General features: G+C 40.2%; 1 protein-coding gene across 12 annotated transcripts in view; it reads left to right on the forward strand.

The window, feature by feature from the left end:
- Window positions 1-19,237, forward strand: part of RAD23B (RAD23 nucleotide excision repair protein B) — a 42,460-nt gene that overhangs the window by 13,612 nt on the left and 9,611 nt on the right. For 5 of the 12 annotated variants that reach the window (XM_087741219.1, XM_087741218.1, XM_087741221.1 and 2 more), the window contains 5 exons: window positions 5,771-5,852; window positions 8,624-8,703; window positions 10,871-11,118; window positions 14,655-14,710; window positions 18,550-18,677. In XM_087741219.1, the coding sequence (XP_087597345.1) occupies window positions 5,771-5,852; window positions 8,624-8,703; window positions 10,871-11,118; window positions 14,655-14,710; window positions 18,550-18,677 (594 nt within the window). Of the gene's footprint in view, window positions 1-5,770; window positions 5,855-6,225; window positions 6,333-6,664; window positions 6,814-8,614; window positions 8,704-10,870; window positions 11,119-14,654; window positions 14,711-18,549; window positions 18,678-19,237 lie in introns of all 12 variants that reach the window. The other 7 variants (XM_087741225.1, XM_087741223.1, XM_087741227.1 and 4 more) reach the window with 4 other exon arrangements.

Below are 19,237 nucleotides of genomic sequence, written 5' to 3' on the forward strand. Positions count from 1 at the left end.
TCACCACCCTCTCAGAAGGAGCTTAGCTATGGTACCCATCCAGCAGAAAGCCACGTCCTCTGCACTTGCCAGAAAGGATGTGGGAACCCAGACGGAGCTGCCATGAAAACATGCAGCCACCCAGGTCTCAGGCTGCAGGGTGTGCCAGAGCCTTTCACTGGTAATGGGTGGCAGTGGTGAGAGCAGCTGTGTGAGGTGGGGCCAAGTGGACAATCTGCTCAGCCTGGTGGCAAAGCTACAAGTGGAAGCAGAAAGGTTAAGGAGCATCAGGGAGTCTGAGAAAGAGATAGACTGGTGGAACCATGCTCTGCCCTCTCTGAGACAGAAACAGGAACAGCCACCAGAAAAAAAACCAAGATCAAGGGGATCCTGTATCCTTCCCCCACCAGGCTGAAGGCAGTAACTTAAAGGAAAGGAGTGAAAGGAGGCAAGTCTACGCTTGGGGCAGCAGGTGAGCCCCCTCCTTGCCCACCTCGCCTTCCCAGGTGCCTCTGTACAACACATATGGGGCCCTGGATGTGGAAGGCCAGTCAATGGATGATGGTCCATCTACACCAGAGATGTCTCCACGGTCAGAAAGGCCTACCCCCCATATCATGGCCACCTCCACGAGGAAGAAAAGACGGGTTATAGTTGTAGGTGACTCCCTTCTGAGGGGATCAGAGGGGCTCATATGCTGGACAGACCTTCCTCTTAGGGAAGTCTTCTGCCTCCCTGGGGCCTGGGTTAAGGACTTCACTAGGAAACTTCCTAGCGTGCTATGGACCTGTGGGTTCCATGTGGGTGGTGATGAAACCACAATGTGTAGTCCAAGGGCAATCAAAAGAGACTTCAGAGCTCAACTGGCAGATCCCCTAGTGTTGACTAACCAGGTGGCCTTTGCTAAATGTGTATCCCAATGTTTAAATGTCCCACCATCCATTGGTCTCAGTGTGATATAACCAATCTGCCAGGTCTCCCCATATTTATATTTCAGCCATGGTCCTCCGTACCAGAGAGGCTTTAACCACTTGGCTTGCTTGATTGCAGTGCATGTTTCACATTCATGGATAACCTGTGCAGTAGTGTCTATGGTCAAGTCCACCCCTTGATCATGAGTCCATCCATATGTTGCATCTCTTCCTTGATGGCCTGAGGTGTCATGGGCCCACCGAGCTAGAAATAATTCACCCTTATGTTGCCAGTCCAGATCCACTTAAGCCACTTAAGTCTTAGCAGCCTGATCTGCCTGCTGATTGTTTCGATGTTCGTCAGTGGCCCAGCTCTTGGGTACATGAGCATCTGTGTGATGTCATTTTACAACCAGGTTCTCCACCCGGGCAGCAATATCTTGCCACAATGCGGCAGCCCAGATGGGTTTGCCTCTGTGCTGCCAGTTGCTCTGCTTCCATTGCTGTAACCACCCCCACAGGGCATTTGCCACCATCCGTGAGTCAGTATAGAGATACAGCACTGGCCACTTTTCTCATTCAGCAATATCTAAAGCCAGCTGGATGGCTTTCACCTCTGCAAACTGACTCGATTCACCTTCTCCTTCAGCCGTTTCTGCAACTCCTCATTCCAGGTCTCCATATAGCAGCTTTCCACCTCCGACGCTTCCCCACAAGATGACAGGACCTATCAGTGAACAGGGCATATTGCTTCTCGCTTTCTGGTGGTTTATTATACGGTGGGGCCTCCTCAGCATGCGTCACCTCCTCCTCCGGCAGTATTCCGAAATCTTTGCCTTCTGGCCAGTCCATGACCACTTCCAAGATTCCTGGGTGACTGGGGTTTCGTATTAGAGCCCGTTGTGTGATCAGTGTGACCCACTTACTCCATGTAGCATCAGTTGCATGATGTGTTCAGGGAATCCTCCCTTTGAACATCCAGCCCAGCACCGGCGGTCGGGGTGCCAGGAGGGGCTGTGCTTCAGTACCAACCACTTCTGAAGCAGCTCAGGCTGCTTCATATGCTGCCACTCATAACTGTCCAGCCTTGGGGAAGATCTCTGGATAATATTTTAAACTGCTTATTAATTTTGGACAAAACTAAAACAATATTCCCAAGAAATAGCAATAGATGTATCTTAACTACCCAAGGATGTTCAAGATGCTGAAAGACTGTTGTAATGAAGGAGGAAATATCATACAAGAAAGCAACGAAGGTGCCATTCTGTATTTCCTCCATTAAAAAACCTGTCAGAGGAAGAGGTATAATTGCTAATTGTCTCCATGAGGTGGTACCCAAAGTACCGTAATGGCTTCAGTACAAAACCCAGATACCAGATAATGCTCAAGGCCAGTGTTTTAATAACAAATCTCCCAGGCAAAGCATCACTAGTCACTGCAGAGCACAGCAAACTGCAAAAACCAACACCGATCTCTAACACGTACAGCAAAAACGAGCATGGTGCAGATCAGGTAGACTAATGTCGACAACAGATGAATCAATATTGTGACCAGCAACTATTAACAGATACAAATTCCTTAATACACTCTGCTTAATCTGTTATTATCTCAAACCCTTCTTGCCCCACATTGTGCCCCAAAAAGGACTGTTGTGGTTTAACCCCAGCCAGCAACTAAGCACCACACAGCTGCTTGCTCACCCCCCCACCCTGGTGGGATGGGGCAGAGAACTGGAAGGGTAAAAGTGAGAAAACTCATGGGTTGAGATAAGAACAGTTTAATAATTGAAATAAAATAAAATAAAATAGTAGTAATAGTAGTAATAATAATAACAACAATAATATAATAGTAATAAACAAAGCAAATGTTGCACGATACAGTTGCTCATCACCAGCCAACCAATGCCCAGCCTGTCCCCAAGCAGCAATCGCTGTTCCTTGGCCAACTCCCCCCAGTTTATATACTAAGCATGACGTCATATAGTATGGAGTAGCTCTTTGGCCAGTCTGAATCAGGTGTCCTGGCTGTGCTCCCTCCCAGCTTCTACAGGTATGTCAGCCAGAAAATGAAAGTCAAAGAAAGTGTACACCCCCTCCCCACCCGCCCTGCCCTGAACACTACTGGCAAACTGGTAGCAACGGGCAAGGAGAAGGCTGAGGTACTCAACAACTCTTGCCTCATTCTTCACTGGCAACCTGTCTTCTCACACCTCTCAAGTGGATGGACCACAAGATGGGGACTGGAGGAGCAAAGTCCCTCCCACTGTAAGAGAAGATCAGATTCATGACGACCAGAGGAACCTGCACATACATAAGTCTGTGGGACCTGATGAGATGCATGCCGGAGTCCCGAGGGAGGTGGCTGATGTAGTTGCCAAGCCACTCTCCATGATATTTGAAAAGTCATGGCAGTGAGGAGAAGTCCCTGGTGACTGGAAAAAGGGAAGCATTGCACCCATTTTTAAGAAGGGTAGAAAGGAGGACCCTGGGAACTACTGACCTGTCAGCTGCACCTCTGTGCCCGGGAAGATCATGGAACAGATCCTTCTAGAAGCTATGCTAAGGCACATGGAGGACAGGGAAGTGATTTGAGACAGCCAGCATGGCTTCACCAAGGGCAAGTCTTGCCTGACCAACCTAGTGGCCTTCTATGATGGAGTGACTACATCAGTGGACAAGGGAAGAGCTACGGATGTCATGTATCTCGACTTCTGTAAGGCCTTTGACACGGTCCCCCACAATATCCTTCTCTCTAAATTGGAGAGATGTGGATTTGATGGGTAGAGTGTTTGGTGGATAAGGAATTGGTTGGATGGTCGCATCCAGAGAGTGGATGGCTCAATGTCCAGATGGAGATCACTGATAAGTGGTGTCCTTCAGGGGTGTGTATTGGGACTAGTGCTGTTCAGTATCTTCATCAATGACATAGCGGGATCAAGTGCATGCTCAGCAAGTTTGCAGATGACACCAAGCTGAGCGGTGCAGTAGACACGCCTGAGGGACAGGATGGCATCCAGAGGGACCTGGACAAGCTTGAGAAGTGGGCCCATGTGAGCCTCATGAGTTTCAGCAACGCCAAGTGCAAGGCCCTGCACCCAGGTCAGGGCAAACCCTGGTATCAACACAGGCTAGGGGATGAAGGGGTTGAGAGCAGCCCTGCAGAGAAGGATTTGGGGGTCCTGGTGGATGAAAAGCTGGACATGAGCCGACAATGTGCGCTTGCAGCCCAGAAGGCCAACCATATCCTGGGCTGCATCAAAAGAAGCGTGGCCAGCAGGTGGAGGGAGGTGAGTGACTTCCAGCCTTAAATAGTAATTGGGGAGGAATTCATGTTACACCTTCATCAGGTGTAAGCTTAGAGAAGGCGTTTGATTCTGCTGGCCTCCTTTGCTGGGTCATGAAGCCTGGTAAAACAAACAGTCCTTTTTATGTGTACTGGTGAAAAGATGCAGCTCCTTTGTGAGGGTTCAAGTTTGGTTTGTCTGTTTTGGACCAAACATCCAAACTGAAAGGATTAGCTTGGTAAAGAGATGGATGAGGAAACATGGAAATAAAATCTGAGCAGAAGAAGGAGAAGAAATGAGTGGACCAATGAGGGGAAAGGTTACACAAAGGTCTAAGACATCATTAACAGAAGAATAAAGTGACGCCAGGAAGCATGACTGGCATGTGAAGTGGATGACAGATTTTAATTATGCTGAGAATCACAAAGCTCAACCTCTCAGTAAATACTTAGCAGCTGAAACTACTGTTGCGGTTTATTTACTACTTGAACAACCCTGACAGTGAGCTACAGCTTTAAAAATGAACAAAAAAATAGTATTACTACAGCTACCTGTGGCACAAGTAGTTGCCAGTCCAGTTAAGCTGTCGAGATAAACACATTTTCACATGCTTAGTCGTTAAATAGGTAGGTATATGCATCTCAATTGCAGCATTTCATGAAAAAAGCTTACAAATATTAAGGAAAAAAAACTTCAGAAGATGGGGTTAGTTCATAGTAATAAATTCGTAACAGATTGGTTGTCCTTTTTTACATATATTGGGAGTGTCTGTCAGGAAGCAAGAAGAATGAATGTTTGTATCCAAGCAGTTTGTCTTAAAACATGATTTCAAATGTATCAGTACAGAAATGCTTCTACAGGATCATCCTTTATCTCCTCAGGATAGCGTTATGCAGTCTTTCTGGAGAATACGAGCATTCTGATACATGACATCTAACACAGTGTCACTTGAGCTGTTTTATGTGGTGCTCTGAAAGTGTGGACTGCATAAGCAAGTAAATAAGGCAAAATGCTTCCATGTGTAGGCTTAAAATTGCTACGCAAAGATCCAAAAATTATGGGGGAGGGGAAAGAGTTGAAAACTGCATCTATAAAATGAACAACTGGACAGTTTGCACAAGTCTTTGCATATCAAGGCTTCAAGTCATGTTGGTGAGTTAAATCAAATCTCATGGTGACCTTACCAAAAACACAGGCATTCTCTGAAGAGTCATTATGATGAAGAAAGCCATCAGCTATATATAGCATGTGTACCCTCTGCATTCAGAGAAGGAACAGGGAGGTGAAATGGGTCAGTAGATGAAAGCATTTTTTGCCCAAATTTCTCAATTTTTTGCTGTGTTGTAAACTTGTACTTAAAGACTTTTCATGGAGAAATTACTTATCTAGTTTGATTAAGCACGAGAGATTATTTGGGAAGGGAATACATTGCTCTGCAAGTGGTTACAATGACATCTTTGAAAGACTGATGTACTTGACATGGTCAAGATGTGACAAAACTACTTTTTAGTATTTAAAACTTAGAACAAAGTGTACTTAATTGGGTTTGTATTATGAAACTTCTTTTTTTTTCATTAAAACTGTTTCTGTGCTTTAGGTGAAGGCACTGAAAGAGAAGATTGAATCAGAAAGGGGGAAAGATGCTTTTCCAGTAGCTGGCCAAAAACTAATTTATGCAGGTAATGGGTATTCTGAAGATACTGTATCTGAAGCTATGTTATTTTTTATGTTCTTCTTTGACTTTGATGTGAATGTTAAGTCTTCTAAAGATTATAAGTACTGAAATGCAAACAGGTTAAAAAAAAAACAAACACAAAACCAAACCAACGACAAACCTCATTGTCAAAGGGAACTCTTAATTTTGAATCAGAATTTTTCAGGTTTTAATACATGGGTGTCTGGTTTTATCTTTGCTCTTATAGCATGATACGCTAACAGCTTTAGTCTGGGGTGGGGTATGCTAGGTGAAGTAAAAATAGCTTTTTGTACAAGAAATCAGGATTTAAGCAGATCACAATGCATCTTCTGGATTAATTCTTGTCTTTTGTTCAGTTTATGCTGTGTATAGCTGAAGCACTCCTGTATCACTCAGAGAATTAAAAATCAGATTCTTTTGTATTAACAAAAGAAACCCACCACCAAATCCTTGCTATACAAAGGTAATTTCAATACTTTTAAGCTTTGTCATTAGAAACATGTATTATGTGCTAGCAAAAAGTAGGCTAATGTCAGATAAAGACATGAAGTTACTTTATTTGAACTAACATAGTTTAAATTTTTTTTGGCAATATTTTTTTACTGTTTTCTACCTGGCTGGTTCATTCTGGCATTAATACACAGATTCTCACTTCATGTCAGAACTTAAAAATTTCTATTCCAATACCCCTTCTAGTGCTTTTTCTTCTCAAACCATGCTTGAAAGAAACTTTGGTCTTTTTACTTCTTCAGTGTACTGCTTTGTAAACAGTATTGTTTTTTCACCTCTAATAAGCTAAAGCCACTGATCACAATAGAAAGATGCTATTGGAAGAGTAGTTGGGAGTCTCTTCATGTTTGTACAGACTCCTCAGGACTATGTTTCTTAGCAAGTTTTATGTCCCTTGTACTTCAGTGAATGGAATGCACATCAAGAACATGAAGGTGAGTCACATGTATAATAAAGAAATATGAACAAGGTAGAAGGCTTTGTGCGATATGTATAATTGCATGACATGCTTAATATGTTTCTGTGATTAAAAAAAATCAAGGGTTGTGGAAGATTATGTGATGTGGCTGGAGAATTTTCAGAAGCCAGAGTTTATCTGCAGCATTGTATAATCCTCACAAGCACTAGGAAATGTAGGAAAAAAGATGCAGAATAGGAGACCATCCAAAGATTGATTGTATATTTTTCTTGGACAAGAGATACAACAAGGGCGTATTGATGACATTTTTACTTTGATTAAAATGAGCTTTAGAATTTTCATAGTTTGGTAAAGCAAAGTGATATCCTAACTGAACCTGATTAAAGGTATACCATTTATTATTAAAAATGCTTGCAATTTTTTAAAAAAAAAAGGTTATGGTAATCAGCAGTGAGGTAGATCTGTTGTGTTGTCATCTCTATTAGGGTAAAGTCTAGAAACCCTGAGAGTGGTGTGTCCTGAGAAGAGAGGATGTCTGCACATATATGTTGTGCAAGCTCCTTCCCCAAAGTGCCTATAAACCAGAAAATTTTAAGTAAACCTATGTAGGTTCAGAGTCAGATGCTGCACCATCTGCTACAGGTATTATTACTACTACAGTACATATAATAAGTTCTTGAGTATTTGACCTGCAAGACTGCCGAACCAGTAGAGAGTAGGACAGTGCCACCTCGTTTGTGTGCCAAGTGCCATAGCGCATATGCGTTGCTTGATTTCCTTGCAATCACCAGGAGAAGGAGGTGTCCTGCTAGTTGCAGTTAAGTGGTATATTCTACTAGCACTGAGAATGGTTATGAAAATGTGTATTTTCCTCTTGAAATAGGGAAGCAGTCCTTGGCATATCTTCAGAAAATGAATCGATTAAAATCAAAAAATATTTCCTGAAAATTCTGTAGTAGAAGTAGGTGCTATAAAACTCACTGAAATACAGACTTAATTTTCTGATTTGTGGTACTGCCTCTAAATCAGCTTATCCTAAAAAAAAAACCTATGTGATTTAGTATGTTTCTGAGTTCTTGTACATGTGAGGTAGATCTACTTTGCCACAGTACCATCTCTGCTATGTGAGGTAGATCTACTTTGCCACAGTGCCATCTCTGCTTATGAAACATCAAAAGTGGTAGTATAACAAACAAATATTTCTGGTTTTGTCTGTTGATTTTTCTTTTTCCCATCCTCCTGTCAAGGTAGCAGGATATGGAATAGTTCTAGGTTTTTCTCATGCTTTAGCCTTCATTTAAGAACAAATTGTTAAAGTTGCAAAGTCACAAACTTATCTAATGCATATAAACTTAGTCTGTGGCAGGGAACTGTAGATAGTTCATGACATCTGAAGTGCAAACAGAAGATAAGCAGGAAGTAATTTTCTTACTGTGTCTGGAGTGTGTAAGCAGGCATAAGTTATTCAGTTAAGCTTATTGTATGCTAAAAATTCCTCTACATTACTTGTGTATTTGTTAAAGGTCCAGTAAATCTTTCTTTAGATTTAACGCTTCTGTTTTAAATGATTTGAAGCATCTTCAACACTTATGGCAACACCCTTCAAGCTAACTAGGACTGTGAACATCATGGGAGGAAGATTACTTGTAGCTCTACTGCCAAAGCTTAATAGCCAAAACACTTTTTGTAGAGTTATTAATGTTTATAAATCTGCATAAAATGTGTTTTTATGGGGTTTTTTGGAATTGTGTTTATATGAGGGAATCCCAAGATCATCTAATGATCTGTTAAATAACTTCTTAATTTGTATCTGTTTAATTTGCCAGGTAAAATCCTTAATGACGATACTGCTCTTAAAGAATACAAAATAGATGAGAAGAACTTTGTGGTGGTTATGGTGACAAAAGTGAGTAGTCATTATTTTTGAAAAGGAAATTGCATTCATTTCATTCTTTTTTTCATTGTGATGAGTGATTTTATGTGCCTATCCTTAAAACCAGTGGAATTTGATCATGTGAAAGTTTTGGTCAACAGTAAAAATAAATGCTTGTGGAAATAAATACAAAATACTGCTTTCACAGTCCTAGTTTGCCTATGCTGATCATTGTGGATGTTATGTGCTGACTGTTTACATCAAAGAAAAAATTTGCCAGTGGCTGATTTTGCTGTTTCTTCTTTCTTGTCTCTCTGTGTTGTTTTTCCAGTAATACTATTAGAAGGAAGAAGGGAACCTAGATAGTTTGTTACTAAATCCTCTGTACAGAGCTCTTCCAGTCTTGCTGTGTTGCTTTTCAAAACTCATGGCTGTTTCTTTTGTCAAGCTCAACAGCTTAAATCAGTAGAGAAGGGATACATATGCCAATCAACAAACCTGTGAGTTTTGAATGACTGCAAGGACAAATTAAAGGGAATGACTGTGACATGCATTTGAAGTATCTCTCCTCTTAACCAGTTGCCAGATTGCTTCCGGGAATGAAGCCACTGATTTTTCTAGGCATTCCAGACAGACCCTTGAGATCTCGATAAAACTGACTTCATCTCTGTCTTGACATATGAAGTTAATTTTGGAGTTAGAGGTCCTCCTTCTGACAAAGAAAACCTACATTTAGTTGCCTTTCACTTCTGTCTGGTATTGGCTCATTAGATTCTCTGTTTGAAAATAACTGTTACTGCTGTTTTCCTGAACAAACAGTGTTCTAGTCTGTGGTTTGCTTGGAGAAGAGGCATTTATCAGTAAAAAAAAAAATGGGTGCGGATGGGATTTCAGAGTACAGCTTTCATTTTCTTTATAGCAGAAGAAACACAGACCTCCATGGAGAACTGCTAAATGCATGGAGAACTGCTAAATGTAATACCTTCTTATATTAAAGGACCTATGTTTTCGAGTTGGGCAGTTCTTCAGTGTTACGGTCTTTTCGCTAGGTCTTTAAGCTCAGTTTCCCTTTCCTTGATTCTTTTCTGGGTAAGACATGCCCTGCCACTTAAGCATAACCAGTAACTTTGTCTGATGCTCAGACGTGTTTCAGCATTTTTCTTTGAATGCTTCTTAAAATTTCCTTGTTCTGCCCGTCATGTTGGAAGCTATTCATTCTCAACCTCTCCTTTCCTTTCAGACAAGAGAAGGAAATACATTTTTCCTAGTTTAAGCAAACATTGTCTGAAAGTGATTCACCTTGAATAAGTAGCTATGTTTTGTTAAAGTTCAACTATTTCTCTTGGTAAAGCAGAGGTGAGGGTCAGCCTTTTCAGTCCTTAAGGATATTCGTGGGTAAGGGACTATAGTGATACAGCTTTCAAAAACGTAATTGGGTACCTTAGCTGGAAGTTACATGCATTCTGAGAAGTGTAATTTCTATTTAATGGGATTAATACTGCATCCAAGCAAAATTAATTTTTCCAATAGAGATGTGAAGATTAAATCACAATTACAGGCAGGTATTACCCACTCTAAATTTGTTGCTGTAGATTTGGTAGTCCTTGATTCTGCTGGATTTTTGGTGCTCACTACAGAACTCAAGTATGTGAAATGTTATTTATGTAGTGCTTTGAATGTGTAGAGTGCGTAAGTAAAACTTGTTGCAGGTTAAGTTTAAATTTTGTAGCATCTCATTTTCCAGCAAATAGCATTTATAATGAAATGTGATTTCTGTCTTTATCACTTTTTTCCAAATTTGAGTGGTGAGAAAACCTTATGCTTGTTATGCTTGTCAGATGTCTTTTGACAACTGTTTTAGTTTCTTCTGAAAAATGCACTTTTGTAAAATAGAAGATTAGTTTCACGTTTAGGGTATTGCAGTCTATAAATATTTAGATCCTATCTTTGCATTTCACTTCAATACTCAAATAGGGAGACCACTTAGGTGTCTAAATAAGTACTTTAGTGACACTATCAGCGGCCTGTTTAAACACAATAAAAGGCTTTATAGATTTAATGTCTTGCAATGTTTTAATGTTATGCTTGATGTAAATGTCAAACACAAATGGTCTTAACAGAACTTAATCAATGTGTTGACTATAGAAGGCATGGGTTTAGGAGCTTCGTGCTGTGTCTGAATTCTGTTGTCCTCCTACAGCCCAAAGCAGCAGCTGGAGCGACTCAGCAGTCAAATGCTACTACCACTATTAGCTCGACAACTGCAGCTGCCACACCAGTCACTGCACCAATCCCTGCTGCTGCCCCTGTGCCAGCTCCTGTCCCTCCACCACCAGCACCAGATGCAGTTGCTTGTGAATCTGCACCTGTGAGTGCTCCTAAAGAAGAGAAGCCACCAGAAAAACCACCTGAGGCACCAGCTGCTGTCAGCCCACCATCAACTGACAGGTATGAATGACCCTCCAAAAACGGCTTCCCCATCCATTTTTGTTGCTTCTAGTTTTGATTTTAAGTTGAATTTTCCATTACAGTGTTAGTCCAATCATTCTTCTCTGTTCTACATAATTTTTCTTCTTTCTTAACTGTAACTTCAGTCTCTGGCTCAAATAGAACACTACTGATGGTAAGAAGTGCCCCTCCCCGTTTACACCTTCTCCTGTGGGAAGTGTGGTCTTGGGACTAAACCTGTAGAGTGGAGAGTTAAATGACATAGGACTTGTGCTCCCATTAGGCATTTCAGAGTTACTGTGGCACAAGTTTCTTTTCAGACTGAGGATATTCGCCTGCGTGGGGATCCACTGTTCACAAAGCTCTTAAAGACTTCAGAGCGGTGTCCTGTCCTGTTCATAGACCTCTGATTGTATTTTGAATCATGTTGGTTAGATTTGAACCGTAAGTTCTTTATTGCTGTAAGAGTCTCTTAATATCTGGAAAGAGCTTTTTCTTCCAAAATGTAGAATATAGTATTTCTGTTAATCATGTAATGTTTTAAAGCTACAAGCTTATTTGTTCTGAATGCTTCTTGGCCCATCTGCAGGTAGTTGTGGGAGTTGGGATAGCTTTTAACCTCAATTCTCTACGTTTAAGAAAATCAAATGGAAGTTAGAGTTTTCATCCCTGTTGTATACCGTAGACTTTTTTTGCTCATTTTAAGTTGCTTAAGTATTGCATGGGATAAAAATGTTGTTAACTGTAATTTAATGGCCCTTGAAGCGCTGCATAGCATCAAGTCTTCATTTTTCATACACTGGTTTTCAATTATTTGTGTGTTACTTATGTGAATACTGGTGCACAAGACATTAATTTTTGAAGTGGTTGTATTTAAACACCATCAAATATTAATTTGATGATAAGGAAAGAAAACTTGCAATTGCCTAATATCTTGAAAATATCATCACAAATTTCTTGCACTAAATACCCTAATTGATGATTTAATTTTGCAATTCTGAGAAATGGACATCTTTTTAAAATGGAATACAAATGAAGCTTCATTTGTCAGTCGAATAACTTGGAATTTTTTTTTAATGTTAATGCGTGGGGTTTTTTGCTGCTCAGTTTGTCCAGCAGGTCCAAAGATTAGATTAAATCTTTGATACTGAAACAGTGCTTTCCAGATTTTCCATGTACAGATTACAGTGTTGTAAAACTGCAATAAGGGACCCTCAGTGTACATACTTAACAGGAAGCAACAGAATAATTTAACAAATACATTGTAGTTACCACCTGCCTTGATTTCAGTGAGTACTGCTTGTTTCTGATTTTCTTTAGAAGTTAAATTACTAAGGCTGGTGAAGATTTATTGAGCCATGGCCAGGCAAGCTGGTGTCCTGTTTCGCCTTTGATCTTTTTTAGTTGTAAATCTTACTAGTGATAGATACTAGTGAAGCATTCTTGTTGGAACAAATTTTTTCTTACATAAAAAGATGCATTTCTGTAAATTCCTTGTTAGATTTTTAGTGGCATCTTCTGAAAACTGAATCAGATTAATCTGATGATCTTTCACTTGCTGATAGGAGTTGGTGACTCTGGTAGCCTGATAGATGTGAGGCTGCTGCAGCTCCATGTCCTTAGGTCTATCAAGCATCAAGATTGAACATGTATTCCCAGTACATGCATGCAATATGTATATATCTATATATGTGGCTGGCTGCATAGGTCAACACAGGCAGGAAAAAACCAGCACTCAAGCAAGTATACAACACCAGCAGTCGCATCCTGTTCCCCTCTGGCTACTTGGGGCAAAGCCCACTAGCACAAAATACGTATGTACAAACATACAAATGAACAATAAGAATTTCTCCAGTAGCTGACCTTAGACAGTCTGTTCCGATAGCTGGCCCCTGGATCTCCCAGCCTCCCAAGTTTTTGGTACCTGGGCATGTGACTGCCTGAGCCCTGCAACCCTGCTCCAGTCTCTGACACACAGATTCCATTTGCACACATACGCACGCGCACTCACACAGAGGATCCATCCAGGAACTGGCTGTAGACATGCACTGAACCTGGTAGCTAGTCCGTAGATCCCCTGGTCTCCCAGTTGCCTCATTCACGGACACGCGAACAGGTCTCTTCACTAGCCGGTTGAGGCCTATGACCTTACCACTAGCTGACTCCCAGACGTTACAGTCGTTCAGCAGCTCCTCTTTCAGATCCTCCGGTCTCTCTAGCAGCCGCCTCTGACTTACAGCCATTCAATACACAGCACTCAAGCGTCTTACCCTACTCACTGTAGTCAAGCTTGATGCTTGCTGGTGATTACACACACACCAACATATGCATCCACGCAGAATACGCATGCACTCTAGTATCTTCAGTTGCCCCAGTCACATGGACCCCTGTGGCCCTTTCTCCAGTTGCTGGTGCTGAGACCTCTGCAGTGTCTGATCTTTGCAGTTGCTGGCTCCACAGATGTGTGGATCCCTGTGACTTATGATTCCCTGTCCAGTGGTGGGCACGTAGACGTCCATACAGACACATGCATGTAGGTTAGAGACACCCCCCCCCCCCGCGTGAAAAATAGTTAGAAATGGAATTTAATTAGAAGGCAGGATGGACTGGTGATCAGGGGCAGGACATGGTCAGGCAAGTGCTGTTAACATGTGACTGGCCCTTTTTCTTCTCTTTTCACTCTGTTTGCTCATGTTTTTCATCTGTAGGGTGCCTTGATGCTTCCCTTCCGTGCCTTTGGTTCTTCCCCTAGATATCCCATAATAAGTCTTGCACAATCCCCAGATGCTTTTTTCCTGGCACCCTGTGGTGAGCCGCACCACCCTGTAGGCAGTAATGCCCTTGGATCTGTAAGGAGACCTGGAGAGCCTCTCCTGTTGACTCATCAGGGGTGTCACCGTGAGACCAAGGGGCTGATGCTTGTAAGTTGCAGCCCTGGAAGGAGCCAGGAAAGGGGCACCCTTGGCTCTGACTGAGTTAACTGGGGTTCCTCTGCCTGGCAGTGTGCCTCTGTGTTCCTTGGTGTTCATGGAGATGAGCCTTAAATCCTGTAATTTCACAGCTTTGATAACTTGAGATGGAGTAATTGCAAATGTTAACAGTTTATATTCCTGGGAAAGTAGGATACTGAGATTTTAGTAAGTGCTTGCTACTGACCTCCTTGGGTCCTCATTGAGGTGAAGCCTGTGACTATGGGGAAGCAGTTAGTGAGACTGCTGTGTGCTTTTGAAAATCCACCTTTTTCTCCCACCCTTTAAAGTATTCAAGCAAGCAGATGGCTAATCCCTGAGCAGATGGGCAAGAGACAAACTATTGGGGGGTAGGGGGGAAGGTTGGCCTTGTGTTAAAAATGGTAGCATTGTAAGTTTGTAGAATCTGGTCTCACCATAAGACCGAAAGAGAGCTCGTTGGCAAGCTTTGTTGGTTTTTTAGAAAAAAAAGGGGCTATTAGAGTTACGGCTGCTGCTGCTTTTTTTGAAAAACAGGAAGTTTTCCAAAGTTTTGTAATTACCATTGCACTTGTCTTCATCTTACAGTACAACAGGTGATACATCTCGATCAAATCTTTTTGAGGATGCTATAAGTGCACTTGGTAAGTGGAGTGTTTTTTTAATGTAGACGTTATTTTGGTGCAGCAGAAACAAATGACGGATTAGCAGATGTTGACATTCTCTTCTGTATCTGTCATTGTTAAAGTTATAATCAAAGTACTCTTCTCCAAGACCTGAAGTTGGTGTCTTAGAACCAGCATCAAGAACTTCTTTACTGAAGAATATTTCACTTCATATATTTTTATTGTGTAAAAGGAAGATCTTTATCATTCCTGGTTTTTTCCCCGTTTGCCTTAATTTCTCTTGAATAGAAGACTGGACGTAAATATGTATACGCTTTTCTTTTCACCTTTGCTTCCCAGTGTGCAGGTCTGATAAAATGGCTGCCTTTATTAGTCACTTGTTCCAGCTTTGACAGTACTGTCTTTTGACACATTTAGATTAGATAAATTCACCAAATCTAATGCTATCTGGGTTGAGGAATGAATGCTGCCATATACTTATAGTCAATTCCCTTTTCTTTTGACAGTTTAAGTGTCTTATTTCTCAGTGGAATAAACAGGGTGAAAACCAATAGGAAGTTCTGCCCCTAATTTATGCCGACTCTGGTAGCTAGGAAATTACTAGGCAAACCCACGACTCCTTACTCCTACTTAAATTTTTTGGAGGGGATTTTTTTTTTTTCAGAGTGTAGCAAATTAAGGCACAGAAATAAGGGGGAGGTAGGTTTTTTATTTTGTCGTATCTCTGTAAACATTAAGCTGCAACTTGGTATAAAAAGTTAAACTAATTGAAGAGTTTCACTTACATTTTTGTCTGGGGGTGTGTGGATATGTTGGAGGCAGGTGTTGTGATTAAACAGCCCAAGGTGATTTAGGAGCAGTAGTAATGTTTTATGTGTATTGGTGGTAGCCACCAGGTTTAGTCTGTCTAACTGCAGCTTCGGTGTCATGATATGACATACTGTTGTAGGCTGAAGAAATTAATGAGCTCAAATAGCTGATAGGTACTGTAGGAGACAACCAGTCAAGTTCTGTTACATTTTTAAAGTGACTGCTGCTACCAAAGGTGCTGCAGGCTTCATTAGCCATTCATTACACACTAGTGGCCGAGATGTGGTCATCACAAATACTCATGTTAACAATAATGACCAACAAGTTTAATTAAGGTGGTGGTCTTGATTCAGTTATCTTCAGAATTGAAAAAAAAAAAAAATCTCCTTTCAATGTAACAGGGGAGCATCACCTCACTATCCATTTTATATGAAAGTTCTTTCATTGGTATATGATACAGTAAACCCATGTGTCCCTAACAGTTTGGAAATAACAGGCATTGAGTGTAACTTCCTGGGTAAGCATACTGCAAGGGTTATATGCTAAAAAAATTTCAATGGCAATAGGCATGAACTCTGTGGATTTTTTTCTTTTGAAACTGTCTTAAAAGGAATTTGCTTGCACAAATTCATGTCGTTTGTTTTTACCCCCTAAGTAGGATCCTAGGTGTGTTCTTACTGTGGCTTCCCAATTACATTGTCTGAAGATAATTGACTTCACTTCAAAAACAGGGATTGGTTTCTACTGAATTGCTTTTGTTTTCAGTTAGATACGCTGACTGAAAACCGATGTGGCTTTGTGTGCTACATGAAGATCTGCATGTCTTGCAGTTCCTGTGCAACCATATCTTTCACCAGAGCATCCTAAGCTTTCTTTAGGGCATGCGACAAGAATTATTGTGGGGAGTGTGATGAACTGGATTTGAAAGTTAATCCAGCTTTAAAATGATATTTGAAAGACAAAAGCAAAGAGCAGAATCAGTTCAGCATTGACCTTACACACATTCCCAGTAGCAGTATGTAGAGATAGTCCTGACTCTACATCATTGCTGGTGTGCAATTCCTGAGTTATTATTCTTGGTCTTACTTTTGGACAACTTGTGTAAGTAGTGTGTATATGGAGTACATGTGCCTAAAATCGCAGTAATTGTTTCCTCCTTTGGCTTTTAATTATGGCTTCGGTAGCAGTCTGTCCAGAGCAAGTCAATCTTCTTGCATCTTTTTTTTTTTCTGTACCAAATCTCATACTGTTCTAGTCTCTACCTAGCTTATATTGAAAGAGCACTACAGAAATGTTCACATAGTAACTAATTAGATCAAAAAGCGTTCTGTCTGCTGTTTACCTTGATTAGTTTGTTAGCAATAGTAGTAAACTAGTGCTGTGTAAGAAGAACATGAGTAGTAAGTTCAGCAAAATAACTGTACTGGGACAATTGTTGGCTTGGCTTTTTTGCTTCTCTGAAGATATGTACAGAAATATGTATCTTTAGAGTGAAGTTTAGGTGATTTTTTTTTTTAATGTCTTTGAAAAAATAAAGGTAGATGTAAAATGATTGATCTTGTAGTTGTATGTGAACAACTTACCATTCCTTAAACTCAGGTTTGGCACAATTATTTTGAATTATGAATGATAAATACTCAAATTAGTCAAGGGTTGTAAATCCATTATTTATATTTATGGATAATGCACAAGTATCCTTGGGCTAGGGCTGTTTTATTATTTGTTCTTGAGTATATTGCCCTCAGCCCACTGATTATTTAGAAGTGTTCTTTAAAAATCAAGCAATGTGATTGTGTTAGTGTTGGCTTAAGTTAAACACCTTCTTCCTATGGGAATAAAACTTGTTGTTTTCTTTGGTTCTTTTAATTGTGACTTACTTTTCTTAACAGAGTAGCTCTAGCAGTATTTGTTTCCTCTATATTTTTTAATCTGTTGTTTTTTATGGTGACTGTCAATTATTTAACTTTTCTGCCACTAAGTTACTAGTATTACAGAGTCAGTAGTAGGGTTCCGCTGAGATCAGGAATACCTTTATCCAAGGAAGGAGATGGTATTTTAATGCCTGGGTTTGTTTTTGTTTTTTTTTTTTTCCTGTTTTTGCTTGGGAAGATAACCTTTAAGATGTTGCTTAATTACAATTTATAATAGAATAGTTATTTCTTTGAATTGTTAAACCTGCTGTCTGCTTTTAAGGAGGGGAAATAAAATGAATTATGAAAAGAGATAATAATTTTCCATACGATACCATTAGTGTAGTGATCAGTTATCCTTAAATTTTTCCATATGTAGTGTATATACCCTTTTGTCTTGATGGCTGCAGGTTTGGGCCAGTTTTAGTCCATTTATGCTGTAAGAGGTGGGGGATTTGATGTGATGAATGTCTAGTCAAATATACATGAATTAAATGCGATAACTTGTTCTCACAAACCCTCATTGAGGTCTTGAGTGACCTTCCTAGGTATAACTTTAAGTCTTCTGCCTGACTTGAGTTGGTCCATGTTAAGTTGATTAAATTACTTTGATCATCATCACCAGCATGTAGCAATATACAGTTGTAATTTGGTCATAACTATTTGTCATCTGTCTAACCACAGCATAGTGTAAAGTCTTTATTTGGAAAAAACTCAATGGCTAACAGTTTGACAGGCAGATTTCTGCCTAGAAAGTTTAATTTCCAAGCCTACACTGCAGGAGACTTCCCTTGATTACATCAGGAATTGAATATTGGGTGTGAGGATGCCCTTGACCTTAGGTGTAAGCATAGAGAGGGAATATTATTTCAATTATGACGAAGTATCACAAATGCTGCTTTTTTCAATAGAAGTTTGCATTGTGTTCATTACCCTCTATTATTCCAATCAAATGCATAATGAAACAAGCAGAATATATTTGGAGTTAAAGCAACAGAGCCATGGCAAGTTTAATATGAGTTATTCTTTACTCTTCAATGAACGACTCAAATTTGGGTGGAAATGAAATTTATCCATTGAAACTTTTTTGTGCCTTTTTTGCCTTATTCCTTAAAATGGTGGTCATGTTACTTCTAGTGACAGGTCAGTCCTATGAGAATATGGTGACTGAGATCATGTCAATGGGCTATGAACGAGAGCAAGTAATTGCGGCGCTGAGGGCCAGCTTCAACAATCCTGACAGAGCGGTGGAATACCTTTTAATGGTGAGCAGTTCATTTTACCTAGACCTTGTTCTTTCACGTTTTATTGTGTTCTTACTAAAGAATAATTTAAACTTTGATTTACTTGTTATTTTGAATATTATTCAATCAGTGAGAGTAATACATGTTCATAGCGGAACAGTACCTCTAAGCAGAGCATCTGGAAGCAGATGCAGATTTTGAGGATTATAACGTGTTGCAGGAAATACTGAAGTCATCCCCGAATACCTCTATCACTTCTTTATTTTTATTCTTTGTTGATTTGTATGAATATGTGTGTAAAGTATGTCCAGTTAGAGTGGTAGTTTCAACTGCCAGTGGCTGGCTCAAGGAATGATCTTGTTTCACATCTTAGTGATAGCATTGGCTCTATTTTTGTATTAGTATCTATAACGTCACAAAGGCATTTTTTTAAGTTCCAGTTCATTGCTTTTACTAATAATGCACAGTGTTCTTAATAATATACTTTCCAAACAGAAAGGTTTGAGAGTTTTTTGAAGTGTATTTAATTTAACTGGTGTTTTAATTTAAGCAGTGTTTTGGAGAAGAAACAGTTTCTCATT

This window comes from Nipponia nippon, unplaced genomic scaffold (genome assembly GCF_047370975.1).
Source record: "Nipponia nippon isolate SJK-2023a ecotype South Korea unplaced genomic scaffold, ASM4737097v1 scaffold_8, whole genome shotgun sequence".
In the NCBI taxonomy this organism is placed as follows: Eukaryota; Metazoa; Chordata; class Aves; order Pelecaniformes; family Threskiornithidae; genus Nipponia; species Nipponia nippon.